The 18,116-nt window shown below is 38.0% G+C and overlaps 1 protein-coding gene across 5 annotated transcripts in view; it reads right to left on the bottom strand.

The window, feature by feature from the left end:
- Positions 1–691: 691 nt before the first annotated feature.
- Positions 692–18,116, bottom strand: part of LOC101735829 (fatty-acid amide hydrolase 2) — a 26,553-nt gene continuing 9,128 nt past the window's right edge. The window contains exons 1-12 of one of the 5 annotated variants that reach the window (XM_038020858.2): positions 16,838–17,131; positions 15,179–15,363; positions 13,456–13,689; positions 12,438–12,564; positions 11,516–11,687; positions 10,951–11,075; positions 9,923–10,012; positions 9,021–9,249; positions 7,765–7,948; positions 7,293–7,415; positions 6,615–6,752; positions 692–940 (exon numbers count right to left, since the gene is read on the bottom strand). In XM_038020858.2, coding sequence (XP_037876786.1) covers positions 797–940; positions 6,615–6,752; positions 7,293–7,415; positions 7,765–7,948; positions 9,021–9,249; positions 9,923–10,012; positions 10,951–11,075; positions 11,516–11,687; positions 12,438–12,564; positions 13,456–13,683 — 1,560 coding nt within the window. In that variant the 5' untranslated portion in view covers positions 13,684–13,689; positions 15,179–15,363; positions 16,838–17,131 and the 3' untranslated portion in view covers positions 692–796. Of the gene's footprint in view, positions 941–6,614; positions 6,753–7,292; positions 7,416–7,764; positions 7,949–9,020; positions 9,250–9,922; positions 10,013–10,950; positions 11,076–11,515; positions 11,688–12,437; positions 12,565–13,455; positions 13,690–15,178; positions 15,364–16,837; positions 17,429–18,116 lie in introns of those variants that run through there. The other 4 variants (XM_038020864.2, XM_038020846.2, XM_038020852.2 and 1 more) reach the window with 4 other exon arrangements.

Raw genomic sequence — 18,116 nt, 5'->3', positions numbered from 1 at the left:
TATTAAAAATGATTAAAATTCATACGGTTATATCTTAAAGTTACAATTAGCAATTAAACATTAACTTTTATTTGTAAAACCCTATCAGATAATTTTATTTAATACGTTTGATAATACATAGTATATTTCATGGTGCTCTCGTATATTCCTGTTGAGTCTCTTCAACCTTTTATTGTTGATGCAGCTAATTACACAACCAACTCAGGGGACGGGGCAGTGCAAAGCCACTGAAAGATGTTTCCATTTTAGGCTCTTCAAGAGGCGGGCACCGTCATCGTCGAACTAGTCGAAAGAGTTCCACGTGCAATCTAATCCATAGACACAGCCCACTGAGCTCGTCGCCGTATCTTCTCACGTCGCGACTGCGATCCGGTGGTATATTCAGCGAATTACTACTCTTGTTAGGGATAGTGTTAGCAATTCTCTCAGGTTGAGCCCGTGAGCTCAGCCACCCCTCCGCTCGTAGCTGGAACAGCCCCTTATGCAGCAATTGGGCAGAGAAAAAAGAATCTATTCAACAGTTTAAGCATGTAATTGTCATAGATATAGCAATTCACGCCATAGATAATACACATAAATTAATTCACGCTTCTATTCGTCGACCTTGTACATGAAATTGCTGATGCAGCTACGCTACAACTCAATTTTCACAAAAAAAGAAATCGTAGTAACCCAAAAAAATTAAAAGAAATTAATTTGAAAAAAATTTTATTCCTCAAAAACACATTCACCAACAAAAATATTACAACTTAAATTAGACAATAGTAAAATCATTTCCCAGCATCTCAAATTATTATTATTTTGATTTACAGGCCATCACAGATCCGCCGAATTCTTTTTCTAAATATCTTGCTACCGTCAGGCAAAGACCGTCATTGTTTGGTGCAGCCAACACTTGAATCCCAAGCGGCAATCCTTGGCTGTCTTTTCCTAAGGGTACCTGGAATAGAAATCTTTTATATTTCGTCCTTTTGACTATATCGATATTGCCAATGTATGAATATATTCCCTATTAACATTATATAGAAAAGCAACAGCTAGTTTTTTTTCTTCTTTCAATTATATTTTTTACGTAAATAGACGAACGAGTTTGTGCGCCACTTGCTGTCGTGGTTATTAATGTCCATAGATATCATGATGTAGATTCCGCCACTATCTAGAGACATGTGCCACCATTCAAAGTGAAACGCATGATCTTCGGGCAGAACATTTTTTTTTTATTGCTTAGATGTGTGGACGAGCTCACTGTGAAATGTAGTCGCCAATAAATATAAAAATTAGTTGTCTGTGGCACAATAACTCATGTTTATGTTTAATCTATGATTGTAACTCTTTGAGGTTATAAATTAATAAAAGAACGACGTGATTATTTTCTCCACCGAGTTTTAATAACTTTTACCATCAAAAACATTATACAAGCCCATAACTCATCACAGGTTATGAGCCCAGAATACACCACTGCATACATTACGGTGAGAACAAACATCTTGTGTGAAATTTTCGTTGGCTGTGTTGGCCGTGTTGAGATTTTGAGACGCCATCGGACGCCATTTTTGTTTAAATTCGCCGGTCATCGTAAGAGTGGACGAAAATGGATCTGTCTCAACCGCAATCAATTTCTGGAGTAAAGTTAAATGGAAGTGCGACATGGTGCACCTGGAAATTTCAGATGAGGGTTATTCTAAAGGCCAAAGGCCTATTTGAGATCGTGGATGGTTCCATACCTAAACCCCGTAATGATAAATCGACGGAGTACCAGGATTGGATTTCAAAAGATAGTAAGGCACAAGGTTGGATTGTTTTCCATATTGAACAGAGTATAATGACACATCTACTTACTGCCACTACGTCTGCCGAGATGTGGACGAAATTAAATAATATCTATGAAAAGAAATCGTCAACATCCTTGCACCTTGAGCAACAGAAGTTTTATTCGCTCAAATGCGATACTGATGTTTCCCTATTTTTCTCAAAAATAGAAGAGGTAAGAGCTAATATTCGCCAGTTAGGCGATGATATATCTGACAAGATGGTTATCACCAAGGTACTTATGTCATTACCAGAAAAATATCGCCATTTTATCGCAGCTTGGGAATCAGTCCCTACAGAAAATCAAACTGTAGGAGAACTAATGGCAAGATTGTTGATTGAGGAAGAACGCAATATGTCTGTCTCAACAACTAGTGAAGCTAAGTTAGATACAGAGTGTGTAGCACTTGCAACAACTACTAAGAAATTTAACGAAATAAAGTGTTTTGGTTGTGGCAAGATGGGCCATTATAAAAAGGATTGTCGAGCTAAGTTGCAATGTTTTTACTGTAAAAAATATGGCCATTCCATTAAAATTTGCAGACTACGGCTAAATAAAGAGAAAAGCAGAGATGTTAGTAAAGGTACTGAGTCAAACAAAAAGATTAATGCATTCACAACAATTATGAAGAGCAAAGAAAGTACCCAAGGCTGGTTGGTTGACACCGGTGCAAGCGAACATATGTGTTTTCAGAGAAGTTTATTTTGTGATTTTGAAGAGTATGAATCTTACCAGTCAGTAATAGTTGGTGATGGCAGAGAACTACAGGTTATTGGTAAAGGAAAAGTGATCCTTAAAGCTTTTGATGGACAGGAATGGATTGATACCACTCTGCATAATGTGTTGTATGTTCCCAAACTGACAATTAATTTATTTGCTGTAAGAAGTGTCATAGACAGAGGATATAAAATGGAATTTGAAAAAGATCATTGTGAGATAAAGAATAAGGAAAGAAAAGTTGTGGCAACAGGGTATAGAGAGAACAAATTGTATGTCATGTGTTTCAGTTATGATTCTAATCCTATTGCTAATGTAGCCATAGCAGTAGAAAGCTTACAGATCTGGCATGAGCGCCTAGGGCACCAAAACTTTCAGTATGTCAAGGAGTTCTTAAATAAAAATGGAATTAAATATAAAAACGATATAGTAATATGCAATGCTTGTATGGAAGGTAAAATGCACAGACTACCGTTTCAGAGAAGTGATACTATTTCAAAGAGCCCATGTCAGTTAATACACATGGATGTTTGTGGACCTATGGAGGTTGAGTCCTTGGGAGGTTCTAAATATTTTTTATTAATGAGAGATGATTATTCCACTTACAGATTTGTATATTTCCTAAAACAAAAGAGTGAAGTCCCTGACAAGATTAAAGAGTTTATAAATTTGGCTGAACAAGATACAGATGCAAAGGTAAAAGTTGTAAGAACTGATAATGGAAGTGAATTTATTAATGCAACAGTTAAAGAGTTATTTAAGGGAAAAGGCATAAGGCACCAGACGTCTACAGCATATACACCAGAACAAAATGGTAAAATAGAAAGAGACAATAGGACAGTTGTGGAGGCAGCTCGAGCTATGATAATAAGTGCAAAATTACCCAAAGAGTTGTGGGCTGAAGCAGTCAACACTGCTGTCTATATTCTGAACAGAACAGGACACAGTCATGAGAAAGGCAAGTCACCTTTTGAATTATGGTTTAAAAAGGCTTATACTAATTTGGATAACTTAAAAGTGTTTGGTCAAAATGTGTATGTGCATATACCGAAAAACCTAAGAAGAAAGTGGGACTCTAAAAGTAAAAAGGGTTGTTTTGTCGGTTATGATGAAAATGTAAAAGGTTTTAGAGTTTATTTTGCTGATTCAGCCACAATAGACATAAAAAGAGATGTTATTTTTGAGTCACCTAAAAATGAAGAAATATTCAGTGAAATACTAAATGACACCTTTGAAGAAGAAATGAAAGAAAATGTAAATGATGAAGAGGAAGAATATTATACAGATACATCTAGTGATACAGAAGAAAATGGAAGAGAAGAAAAGAAAGAGTTACCAGAAAAGAGAGAAAAGAGAAAACCTATCTGGTTACAAGATTATGTCACAGAAACTAGCTTTATGTGTATATTAAATGAACCTAAAACTTATAATGAAGCTATTAACAGTGAGAGTAGTGAAGAGTGGAAAGAAGCCATGAAAAAGGAATTGGAAGTTCTAAAAGAAAATGATACCTGGAATAGTGAAATAAAAGTACCTAAAGAAAAGAGAGTAATAGATAGCAAATGGGTCTATAAAATAAAACAAGACAGTAAAGGTAACATAACCCAGTACAAGGCACGATTGGTTGCCAGAGGTTTTCAACAGGAAGACATATTTGAAGCCTATGATGTGTATGCACCAGTAGCTAAAATTTCTACTTTCAAGATTTTAATGGCTTTGGCTAGTAAAATGAAATTACCAGTTCATCACATGGATGTAAGGAGTGCTTTCCTGTATGGAGATATACAGGAAGATGTTTATATGAGACTACCACCTGGATGTGATGACAATGTAAGTGTTGTGAAATTAAACAAAAGTATATATGGACTAAAGAAATCACCCAAGTACTGGAATTTAAAGTTTGATAAAGTTATTGCTAAGAAAGGGTTTAGTAGATCTGAAAATGATTTTTGTCTTTATTGTAAAGTAAATTGTGAATATAAAATTTATTTGTTATTGTTTGTCGATGACATATTGATTATGGGGACTAATGATAAGGTGGTACATAATTTAAAACTTTATTTGAGTAATATTTTCTCTATGAAAGACCTAGGTCATGTAACTAACTATTTAGGTATTCATGTTGAGCAAGATTTGCAAAATGGTATTATTAAAATGTCACAAAACCATTACTTAAGACAAATTTTAAAGAAATTCAATATGTGCGAGTCAAAACCTATGTCTACCCCAATGGAATTTAAATTTCAGATGTTTCAGTCAAATAACTCAGATCCTAAGTTAGAAAATAAATGTAGACAAATTCTTGGATCTTTAATGTATGCTGTCTTATGTACTAGACCTGATTTATGTCCTAGTGTAGCATATTTAAGTCGTTTTCAAAATTGTGCAAATGAAGCACTGTTAAAAGCTCTAAAAAGAGTGCTTAGATATGTAAATGCAACACTTGACCTAAAGCTGACTTTCAATAGTAATGAAAGTACTGATTTGATTGGATATGTTGATTCCGACTGGGGTAGCGATATTAATGACAGAAAGTCAACATCAGGATATGTGTTTAAATTATTTAATTGTCCTATTATGTGGTCATCGAGGAAGCAATCTACTGTTAGTTTGTCATCTTCTGAGGCAGAACTAAAAGCTCTGAGTTCTGCAGTTGTTGAGGCTTGTTGGCTTAAAAATATTTTAAAAGATTTTGAAATTTCTGTTTGTCCTATCACTATCTTTGTAGATAATCAGGCAGCCATAAGTATTGGAAATAATCCTGAAAATAATAAAAGAGTAAAACATGTCGATATTAAGTTTAATTTTATTAAAGAGAAAATTGACAGTAATATTGTAGTTCTGAAATTTGTTAAAACAGATTGTCAATTAGCTGATTTCTTTACAAAGTCTTTACCTGTGAGTAAATTTAATAACTTTAGAGATCTATTAGGTTTAATGTGAGGGAATGTTAAATATGTTTTAATTAATATTTATAAGTTAAGAATAACCATAGAATAAGATCTAAATAAGAGACCTTCTTTGTATTAGTATTAGCAGTCTACCATTAAGGGGGCGCATGTGTTGTTTGTTAGAGCTAAAATTTTTTTTGTTAATGAGAGTAATTTTTATTTTATTGAGGGGGCGTGTGAAATGTAGTCGCCAATAAATATAAAAATTAGTTGTCTGTGGCACAATAACTCATGTTTATGTTTAATCTATGATTGTAACTCTTTGAGGTTATAAATTAATAAAAGAACGACGTGATTATTTTCTCCACCGAGTTTTAATAACTTTTACCATCAAAAACATTATACAAGCCCATAACTCATCACACTCACAGCCCACCTGGTGTTAAGTGGTTACTGGAGCTCATAGACATCTATAACGTAAATGCACCACCCACCTTGAGATATAAGTTGTAAGATGTCAGTATAGTTACAACGGCTGCCCCACCCTTCAAACCGAAACGCGTTACTGCTTCACGGCAGAAATAGGCGGAGTGGTGGTACCTACCCGTGCGGACTCACAAGAGGTCCTACCGCCAGTAAGATGGTAAGATGGCGGTACCTACCTGAATTGAACTTGCAAAATATCCTACAATAACTAAATAGCGGCTGGCGATCGCTATGCGGGGCTCGGTAAACCAGCCAGACCTATTCCTCTATACGGGCTGGCCAAACATTGCCCAAACAGAATTCGAAACTTTATGTAAAAACTGGAAAAGCTTTGTCCACCCAGACTTTGAACTTTAGGCGTTGCGCTATAGGGGCTATATTTAGCCTGGACAAATATTTAGCCAACAAACATCGACCTTTGGATATTATTGTATAGAAGCTGGACCAATATCGTCCAACCACGATATGTTTTTTTTTTATTATTGCCTTTGTAGGCAGACGAGCATACGGCCTACCTGATGGTGAGTGGTTACCGTCGCCCATGGAGCTCAGCAATGCCAGGGGCAGAGCCAGGCGGCTGCCTACCGCCCAATACTCTTTTAAAGAAGGACATGTCATAGCGCTCGAGAAACACCGTTGAGGGGAGCTCATTCATTCCATAGACGGATGATGCGTGGCATTTATAACTTTAAAGTTTAATTATCTCTAACCTGAGTAGCGGGACACTTCAGTGCGTTGACTACGGCGAAATAGGCGAAGTTGAAAGGCCGGAGGAGACAAGAGTAGTGGTAGGGCGCCACGTGCGGAGCGCTCGGCATGAGAAGGACGCCATTTTCGCCAAGCTTAGTCTAAATATTACAAAACATTTATTTTTTTATTGAATTCGATTTTCCTTCGTGTTTGTGAGATAGAGCTTATGACGAAAGACTACTGTTTTGATTCATATTTATCCACCAATAAATACTATTCAACGCTCACACTTCAACCTTTGTGTTTAGTGCGAGCTATTTAACTGTCTCGATAGCGTAAAAGTGAACTCAAATTTGTATGGAGTTGGAACGTTTGCCTACGTTTACCGCTAGGGGCGCTGTTCCAAGTACAAACAAATTTGAGCTAACTTTTACGCTATCGAGAACGTTAAAAAACTCGCACTAAACATACTTGTTTATGAATTGTATTTTTTGTATCTTATCTATTAGATATGTCTGTTACGTGAGCACCCCTGAACACGTTTAGTATTTCGTATGTACTATAATTACTTTCAGAAAAACTGAAAACGAATGATACATGATTAAATCCGCAATCCTTTTTTCAAGAACGTGGTTTACTGACATTAAACTTCAAACGGAAATAATGTAACGTGTGCCCGACCCAAGAATCAAACTTACAAATATATCATCCTTGAATTCTTTTGTGAGTTTCTCAGCCCAGGCGGAGTCGACAGCAGGAAGAAACTGCAACTCTATCAGACGAACCACGCTGAAGAGACAATGCTTGCTGAGGCCACACACCTATAATACAATAAATTTCAGATATATAATAATAATAATTGTAATAATAATAATTGCATTGATTTACTCTACCGTAAATAAATTTTCAATTAATCTATATCTATACTAGCTGACCTGGCAAACGTTGTTTTGCCATATATAAGATTTCTAGGGAATTTCTAGTGTAGAAAAAAAGTAACTTATTGTAAGTGTGTAAGGATGTGGTAAATGAGTGAAAGAGGCATGTAGCGCTGTGAATGATTAGGGAGTATAAAAGTAACAAAACCTCATTCAATCACATATCTAGGTTTAGCACAGCAACGTCGTGTTGTTTAAGAATGGTACTTTATTGACCAGGAGCGACAGGTACCTTTTTAATTAGCTCCAGAATGCCATTAGCCTCAGTCGTGTTGTTGGTGTATAGCAATGCCGTATTGTCGGGTTCCTTTGTCATCCAGTACTTCCAGAGTACGTACATGTGGTTGAAGCCCTCGTGGTGGTACGGCTGTGGGGCATCCGCTGTCGTCAGCTCTTGAGTTATTTTGGATATCGCTCTGAAGCATTTTAATAATGGACTTATTGAAGTCGTCGTAGCCTAAAAGATAAGACGTCCGGTGCATTCGTGTTGAAGCGATGCACCGGTGTTCGAATCCCGCAGGCGGGTACCAATTTTTCTAATGAAATACGTACTCAACAAATGTTTACGATTGACTTCCACGGTGAAGGAATAACATCGTGTAATAAAAGTGAAACCCGCAAAATTATAATTTGCGTAATTACTGGTGGTAGGACCTGTTGTGAGTCCGCGCGGGCAGGTACCACCGCCCTGCCTATTTCTGCCGTGAAGCAGTAATGCGTTTCGGTTTGAAGGGTGGGGCAGCCGCTGTAACTATACTGAGACTTTACAACTTATTTCTCAAGGTGAGTGGCGCATTTACGTTGTAGATGTCTATGGGTTCCAGTAACCACTTAACACCAGGTGGGCTGTGAGCTCGTCCACCCATCTAAGCAATAAAAAAAAAAAAAAAAAAAATAATTATACTACTGGTAGTAGTATGACTTGTGACTCCGCGCGGGTAGGTACCGCCACGCTGCCTATTTCTGCCGTGAAGCAGCGTTTCGGTTTGTAGGGCGGGGCAGCCATTGTAATATTACAACTGAGACCTTAGAACTCATGTCTCTTTTTTTTTTCTACTTAAGCTCCTAAGGATCCTCCCGATCCACTAATGGCGGTGCTTTTAGGTACCTCAAGCACCGGTCATCGTTCTCGTCGAACCCGTCGCTTGACAAGTAAATTAACCGTTTTTTTTTAACGCTGGGGAAACCCCGTCGAGCCCCACCACTCCGACTCCACGAAACCCACGGTACCGCACAGTGCGCGCCTAAATTAACCTACAGACACAGTCCACTGAGTTTCTCGCCGGATCTTCTCAGTGGGACGGGTTTCCGATCCGGTAGTAGATTCTGCGAAGCACTGATCTTGTTAGGGCCAGTGTTAGCAACGTCGTCAGGCTTGAACCCCGTGAGCTCACCTACTTACAAGGCTATCAGCTTTAGTAGAAAATAAATTTTGGTAATATAGAATTAGGGTTGTGAAACTGATAGATAAGATACATTCAAACTCACCTTTTCATCGCACCCTTGAGTTCAGCCCTAACAGAACTCACGCACACATCGTTAGTAGACTCTAAATAATAAAATTTTATATTCTTAATATCAACGTCTTTATCAAGATTCAGTCCTTTCGCTTTGTCTCCGGCAACGATCTTGGTCAACGGAGCTAAATCCTCTACGTGTTTAGCAATAAAGCCCAGAGAAAACATTGATTCTTCGTCGCCATTACGGAAGAAAACACCTGGAAATTGTTTGGCCACTCAATATTCAAATACTTTATATTTAATTAAACTATATTTAATTCCATTCAAAAGCCTTATTAAGTGCTAATCTATACAAATAAATAAAATTCAAGTGTCTGTTTGTAATATTAAAATAACTGCTTTTTACTACATGCATATGAATGTATATACGGTACAAGATAAAAAAATTACAATAGTTGTCTGACTGTCTGTTCCGTCTAATCTCTAGAACGGCTGAACCGATTCTGACGGGAATTTAACTGGCAGATAGCTGATTTAATAAGGAGTAAGTAGCCTGGGCTACTTCAATTCTAAAAATATTCTAAAACTAGCTGTACCCATCCGCTTCGCTGGACATTTAAAATTAACATTATTATTTCTCATCCCCACAAATATTCTCATCATTAACGCCCCCGCAACTGGTGTAGGGAGTCCAACACTCATATAAATATTAGCCTATCCATTAAGTACATGTATTTTCTACACGGATACCAAGTTTCAAGTGAATCGGATGCACGGTTCAGTAGTTATAACGGAACATATATTAGTATAGATTATTATAAACTAAAGTAATGTTTTGTTAAATTCCATGCGGACCAAGTCGCACGCACAGCTAGTGTTAATTTAATGAAGCTGATATTAAAATGTGGTCGAAAATAAAAGCAATGATACCTCGCAAGTTAGTGCTGCCCGGTGTCGGGTGGTGCCCGAACATGCCGCAGTAAAATGCCGGCATCCGAGTCGATCCGCCCAAATCTGAACCTGTAAGATCAGAACTCTCATCGTTTTAAGTTCTACCTAAATTACCAGGGCACAGAGCACTGCCTTTTTTTATTGCTTAGATGAGTGGACGAGCTCACGGCCCACTTGGTGTTAAGCAGTTACTGGAGCCCATAGACATCTACAACGTAAATGCGCCACTTACCTTGAGATATAAGTTCTAAGGTCTCAGTATAGTTCAACGGTTGGTCCGCCCTTCAAACCGAAACACATTATTTCTTCACGGCAGAAATAGGCAGGGTTATGGTACCTACCCGCGCGGACACACAAAACTTCTCATAGCTTGACACCAATGTCATTTCTGGTTGTCACACTTTTTACTGCCAATCTATCATGTAATCTGCCACCAAGAGTAGGATATCTGAGACAAATTACATAATTGGATTCACGGTCTATTCTGATCGCTTATTGATCCAATGGTCTGTAACTCTATATATATGTGCCACATATTTGGATTCGATTCTTCTTCAAATTTCGTTTTGAGGTCTGGGTGTAATTGGGTCCGTTTCATATATTTTTGTTTTTGGCGCCCATTAATGAAAATGGCTGGGCCGTTAAAGAGGACCATTTTTTTCAATCTATTACCTACCCCATAAGCGCTTACAAGCTTTATATCATCAGCCTATAGCAGTTCAATGCTATAGGTCTCTCCAATTGCTCCAAACAGCGGTGTTTCCCGAGTGCTACGAGATATCCTTCTTCAAACTAGGCTTGTGGAAAGTGCTTACAGTAGGCAGAGGCTTGACTCTGTCCCTCGCATTGCTGAAGTCCATGGGCGACAGTAACCCCTCATCAGGTGGGCCGTATGATCGTCTGCCTACAAGAGCAATAAAAAAACAAAAAAAAAACCCTGCCAGCTTTGCCTAGTTTTGCCGAGCTTTAACCTTAAGAAAAATAAAGAAATAAACTAGAATTCTCACATAAACTAATGGTGGTAGCGTAGCTGGCGGTGAGGGCTGCTTCAGCGCCGCTAGAACCTCCCGGAGACCGGCCGGTGTGATGCGGGTTATTTGTCATTCCATACACCAAGTTACGGGTTTCCTGCCTAAAATTTATTATTGTCTGTGGTAAGATATATCAGAAAGGGAGATCTTCCACCGAGCGCGTGATATTGCTCGGTAGACCGACAGTCCTATTGTTATTGTTCGGAACTTGTATTTAAGGAAGCTTATCTTGAAAATGTCGTAAGCGAGATTCAGGCATCTGTCGTTCTTGCGCAAGAAGATACAGGATCATTTTAGACAAGCCGTTGCCTACTACTAAGAACTCCCCTAAAACCTCATTTGAAGAAGGATATATCACAGCACTCGGGAAATATCGGGATGGTTTGTGGCAAAAAAGATGTCTGGTAGCATACTGTGGATATATGTAGCCGTTTCAGATAGTATGGATGAACTCACTCTCCTCACTACACTCACACCTCAACTCAGTAACTACCCTATTAAATAAATTTAAAGATTACTTAGTAAATTAATTTTTGCTCACCAAACTAATAATTCGGGCAGATTCGAAGACCCGATAGGTATAGCTCCAGCATTTTTCAGTCTGATTATGGCTTCGCTATCCTCAGAAGCGACTTCTTTACGTCTGGACCACAGACCCATCGTAAGGGGCATACCTTTGATAGCTTGACTCTCCTTAGTCGTAAATGGAACTCCTATTTTAAAAGGTATTTTAGAGATTAGGATCAAAAACTCTGGTGGTACACTTTGATTCAAGGTATATTCTGAAGAAATAACTCTATTGATATTAAATACCGATTTGCAAAGTAGCAACCTCAAACGTCTTATAAATATGAAACGATTTTGGACCGTTCTTATTATATTAGGGCCAATTTCGGTGAAAATCTTGTGTAATCTTAACAATTACACTGCACGGTGTGATCAAACATAGCTCCATCTCATCTCTTCGTATGGGTATGGTAAAGGTCGACTATAATACTGCCAGTGAATAGGCACCAACGTTCTATGAGTATTGTACCAAGGTACTATAATCTGTAAGGCGTTTACTGGTGATGGTATTATGGACGGCCCTGTTTTATGTCCCGAACTGTATTCCAGTTTGAAAGGTGAGATAACTATTGCATACAATTGAAACTTCGTGTCCCAGGGTGAGCGGCAAAATTCACGTTGCGATTTCAATCGGCTTCTGTGACCATTTTATACCCTGGATCGTAAGGTCGTTCAACCTCAAAATTCCCACCGGTTTCCGTGTAGAGAATTAAAGTCAAACTACCAATACAAGCCATTAATAATAACTCTTATACAGAACGTAAAATTAAAATGGAGTAAGCATAGATAAGAATCTTCGTAAAGAAAGAAACAAGAAATTTGAAATAAGCCCAATAAAGTAAAATCCAAATTCGATAGTAGGTATCAAAGTAGTTGTAGACACTAAGATTATTTACCAAGAAATGGTTTTTTCTGCCATTCTTGTTCAGAAAGTCCAACGGCGACAAGCCTATCCACTTCCCTGGCTTCGGTGAGAGCCGCTTCATACCGATCTGCAGCAATAGCGTTGATAATTGGATTTACCTGAAAAATACAACTTCATCAACCTTTATAAAAGTTCAAGTCATAAAGTCAAGGGATAACTTGGGCAACGATGGACTTTAATTATAAATGTATCTAATTGTTAGCGCTAACAAGACCAGTGTTTCTCTGAATCTACCATCAGCTCGGAACCGTGGCCCACTGTGAAGATCCTCTGTGAGAAATTCTAGGCTGTCTATGGATTAGGTTGTACATCGAAAACTTCGTAGCTTTGACCCACGGGCTATAATAGCGGTATGTGGGAGTCAACGAATAACCAACTTCTCTTTCGCCATTCCACCAAAGCATCTGATTCTCATACCGAAACAAAACTCAGAAATGGGACTAGAGGCGGGTTTCGTCAGCTTGCACAATTAAATGCAATGTCCTTGCGCTTGGGGCATAGCGCTGCCAGTTTCGTGTATCATGAAAACTGTCACCTCTTGGTCATCTACTGGTATACAGATGGTGGTCGAAATACAGATTTTTAACCGTTTAAGTACTACTTAGAAACAGCACAAGTGTGGAGAGTTAGAAAAAAACGCCTTCCTTCGACTAGGCTCTTCCAAAAAGTCCATAAAGTTTCCGTGCTGATGTTTGTTAAAAATTATTGACTAACTAAGACAGGCTAAATGATCGAATAATCAATGGCTGTAAACAAATATAAAAACATAATTGCGCCAAAAAACAGAATATTTGTAAATACCCAATAAAATTCAGCTTACATGTATAAGATATAAAAACAATACAATAGGTAGGTGTTGTATATTGTCTATGTTTGAGAATGTTATGACGCTCCGTGTTTGTATGCTGATGAATATCTATGGTGATATAATAATGTTTCGTTTTGGCATTGCATGCTGACACACGGAAAACTAGAAATATGAAATTCACCTCTTTAATCCTCTCAACAACAGCCCGTACCAGGTCTTCGGACTTCAACTCCTTATTCCTGATCTTCTTAGCCAGAGCTGTGGCACTTTCTTTCAGGATCGCATGCTTGCTTTCTAAATCTGGGATTGGTTTCTTTCGCTTGTCCCAGTACAGCGAGAAGAAAAAGTCGATAGCGAAATCCAACAACAGCTTCGCGTAGAGTATGAATATTTTTAGTTTTTTACCCATGTTCACCTAGAGAAATATTTTTTTAAAAATCTAAATAAGACGTTTGACAATGATCTATAGAAATTTGGATGAATATTTGTTTGACGTATTTCGAACATTACAAAAGACTCTTGAGCATAAAATGACCTATAGGTTTTTCAGATTTAAAACGGAAATTATTAAGAGAATATGTTCCAAGTGACAAATTATAGTTTTTCTAGAAGTAATTTACGTAATTTGAAGTGCGTCCATAAGTTCTTGTTGTATAAGCAATGCTTTCATCGTTAATAAATAATCGTAAAGTAATTAAAAACAACTTAGTTTTAAGTAAATGTTTAACAACAATAATAATAATTGTGAACAGCTCACGCACGGTCATTTGGCTTCAATTTAATATTCCCTGTGTTATGTTTACCAGTGACTGACAAACACACTCATATATGTTTAAATATTTACATAATAATATATCGATAATAAATACTCAGTTAGAGAGCAAACAAACCTGTGTGCTTAGTGCGAGTTTTTTAACGTTCTCGATAGCGTAAAAGTTAGCTCATATTTGTATGGAATGGGATCGTTTGCCTACGTAGCTCCGGTGGTAGATCCTGCGAAGCACGGCTCTTGCTAGGGTTCGTGTTAGCAACGTCGTCAGGTTTGAGCCCCGTGAGCTCACCTACTAGTTAAGGCGACGCTGATATAGCCTCTCAAGGCTATCAGCTTAGGTAGGGAAAAAAAGCCTACGTTTGCCGTTAGGGGCGCTGCTCAAACTGCATACAAAATTGGGTTACCTTTTACGCTATCGAGAACGCTAAAAAACTCTGCACACTGTTCGTCACACAATGTTGGCCCGATTTGGGAATGGGACTCACCACCCTCGGCGCAACAGTCAAGGGGCGTTAACTATTGCACCACAGAGTCAGTCAATCAAGTGTTTGTGTCAACAAATTTTATTATAATAATATGACGACTTTTGAGCGATTTTTGCGCAACACCCATAATGTCATAACGAACAACTACCAACTGACTCGCAACAACATATAGTCGCTACATTCTGTTAGGTAATCAAGAAATGCAATAAAATACCCGACCGTTATATAATACGTATATCCAATGCATTGAACCTAGAAACATGGTTCGGTTTTGAGCTCATATTGTGCATTTTTTTCCATAATCGGTTAAACGCGGTCTCGCACCTTAGAGACTACCGGAAACCCTGTTCAAATCACAACTTCAATGCCACTACCCGTCTTAAGAGATAAGTTGTCTGATCCTCAATAGTGTAGCATGACTACTGCCCCAACATTAAAACCAGATTGCATTAGTGCTTCGCGACCGGAATAAACAGGAGGGATGCCATCTAAAAAAGAGCTCTAAAAAGACTCGTTAACATCAGTATTTACGCAGAGTATATAGTTCTTAAAACCTGATCTTAATTACGCGATACGACCTCTTCGTCATGGAAAATCGTTTGTGAATATGTATGAGCAACATAGTTCATTAAAAAAATAGTATCTACTTGCAGGATTTGAACACCGACATAGCCGCTTCGCTCGATACGAGTACTTCAACCGTGTTATCCTTTAGGGTATGACGATTGTATTCTCATTAAATTGTTTGTTCATGGAGGCCCGCTGAGTTTGGCCCACTGAGTTTCTCGCCGGATCTTCTCAGTGGGTCGCGTTTCCGATCCGGTGGTAGATTCTGCGAAGCAATGCTCTTGCTAGGGCCAGTGTTAGCAACACTCCGGTTTGAGCCCCGTGAGCTCACCTACACGTTAAGATGAAGCTGATATAGCCTATCAAGGCTATCGGCATAGGTAGGAACAAAAAAAAGAGAAGTTTGTTCGAGAATTTAAACAAGGTTAGATGAAATAATTAGTGTCGGCCAAAGGTAACTAAACAATGAATAACTGCATGAATCCGAGTATGCATAATTTTATTTGGCTTATAAAGTCCAGACGAAGCTGTCAAGCGTTTTACTGATTGGCGATGCTACGTTTCAAACAAAACCACTGGTTTTATTCGCTAGACAAATAGGCGAAAGACGGTAGTAGAGACTTATGCTTTTTTCCTGCTTTTTTTTCTTCTTTTTTTATTGCTTAGATGGATGGACGATCTCACAGCCCACCTAGTGTTAAGTGGTTACTGGAGCCCATAGACATCCACAACGTTAATGCGCCACCTACCTTGAAATATAAGTTCACGGCAGAAATAGACAGGGTGATGGTACCTACCCGCGCGGACTCACCAGAGGTCCTACCACCAGTAATAATTGCTGGTAGCTGGTTTGGTAAATGAAATCGGACTTGCAGCCTATCGATCATATCCCGTATGTACCTATATCACCAACACCAGATAAGTTAACACACTCAGAACCTCATCAATATGAGCGCCTTTCTATTCATCTTGAACCGCGAAAGAATTTTTGAAATAGATTATTCAAAAAAAAAATGTGTGTTGTAATGTATATTTAGTTGTCATGCAAATTTACTTCGGCGATAAACTACATAATATGAGAGTTATACGATAAACTACAGATGATACCGGCATCTCGTTTTTACCATCGCACCGCCCGCCACCGGAGTAGAGTTCAGCCACATTACCTGGAGCCACTGCGGTCATCCACAGTGCGTTTCCAGAGATCTTTTTTGCCACGTACCATCCGGCTATGGAATGAGCTCCCCTCCGCGGGATTTCCCAAGCGCTATGACATGTCCTTCTTCAAACGAGGCTTGCGGAGAGTATTAGGCGGTAGGCAGCGGCTTGGCTCTGCCCTTGGCATTGCTGAAGTCCATGGGCGACGGTAACCACTCACCATCAGGTGGGCCGTATGCTCGTCTGCCTACAAGGGCAATAAAAAAAAACATATGTGCAGCTTAAAAGAAAATCACCTTTAATAAAATCGAACTAAATTATGCAAAACTTCGAAATGTCGTAAACAAAATACAATGGCAGAACCAGACAAGGACATAGTGACAAAAACTACACCGGCTTAAATAATAAATGTTTTAATACAATTCATTATTACGAAACAGTTTTTTCGACGACGTTAGCCTTATTCACATAAATAAGTATTACATAATACTTAAGTAAATTGTGTAGCTAAGCAGAATTGAAAAATCATTACGTTTCAATATTTATTCAGTTGACGTTATTAATAGGTATTTTATACTTACTTTTCAAAATATTGCTATCGTTCGTATCTTATTTTAACACAAAACAAAAAACTTAGTGCAAATTAGTCAATGTTCGATTTTATTTTTACGGTGTAATGTGGTACCGGATATTCTCAACTGCCCATTCAATTATTGTTTAGTTTTAATAAAGTAGACAACTTACTTAATAATAATAATAATATGTTGATTGTTAGGTTAATTACGGTTACAACACAAAGAAATAACTTCACACAATCGTGTTGCGTGTTGCATCAATAAACACCGACTGGACTCACACTTTGAAATTCGAACATTGAGACCGGTTCTTCGCTCGCGTAAAGCTTTGGAAATATTTTAATACCTAATTGGTTTTTTTAATCATTTAATTTAGTTCAATTAAGGATTTTTATATTCAGGAAAAACTTGTGCAACACTTTGTAAGTCAATACAAAAGATACTAGTTTCCTTTTTTGGGTCAGGAATATATTGACGATCTTCCGTCTACGTGTTGCGGGTCAGAGCTGAACCAACTAAAATCCCCGGTCGCTAAACAATCCGCGTCTGAACCTTGAGTGATTCTGAACTCATCCAAAGCAGACTAAAGGTTCTCGCATACTGGTATACGGTTTTATGTTGATAAATATATCGTGATTTTCAATTATTATATAATAAAAAACCGTACTCGCCCGCTTCCCTGGGCATTTAAAATTAACATTATTATTTATTGTCATTATTATTAGAGAGTCCAACACTCATAAATATTAGGCTATCCATTAAGTACATGTATTTACTACATGGATACCAAGTTTCAAGTCAATCGGATGCATGGTTCAGTAGTTATAACGAAACATCCGTAAAAACCACTGTAGATTTATATTATTATATTATATTATTTATTAATCGTATAGAGGTTACATACATAATAATAATAATTAGTATATAAATATAATAGAAAATATGTTCAAATATATCCTTAATTTAAAAATAGTAATTATAAAAAGTGACTAAAATTCACTCCTTCGATTTTTTATAGCGTTCGTAGCGAGTACATGTTCCACCTGATGGTTAGTAGTCGTCAGTCGTGTATATCGGTAATGATAGGGGCACAGCCAAGTCGCTGCGGCTGCAAGGGGGAATCCTTTTTTTAAATCCTAAGACGGGTGGACGAGCTCACGGCCCACGTAGTGTTCAGTATTAGTGGAATCCATACTCATCTAGAACGTAAATACTGCCACCCACCTTGAGACATGAGTTCTAAGGTCTCAGTTTTATCAGTACAACGCACAGTGGGTCGATACTA

Source organism: Bombyx mori, chromosome 3 (assembly GCF_030269925.1).
Source record: "Bombyx mori chromosome 3, ASM3026992v2".
Lineage (NCBI taxonomy): Eukaryota > Metazoa > Arthropoda > Insecta > Lepidoptera > Bombycidae > Bombyx > Bombyx mori.
Note: the sequence above shows the minus strand (reverse complement) of the source record. Positions and strands in the feature narration are given on the sequence as shown.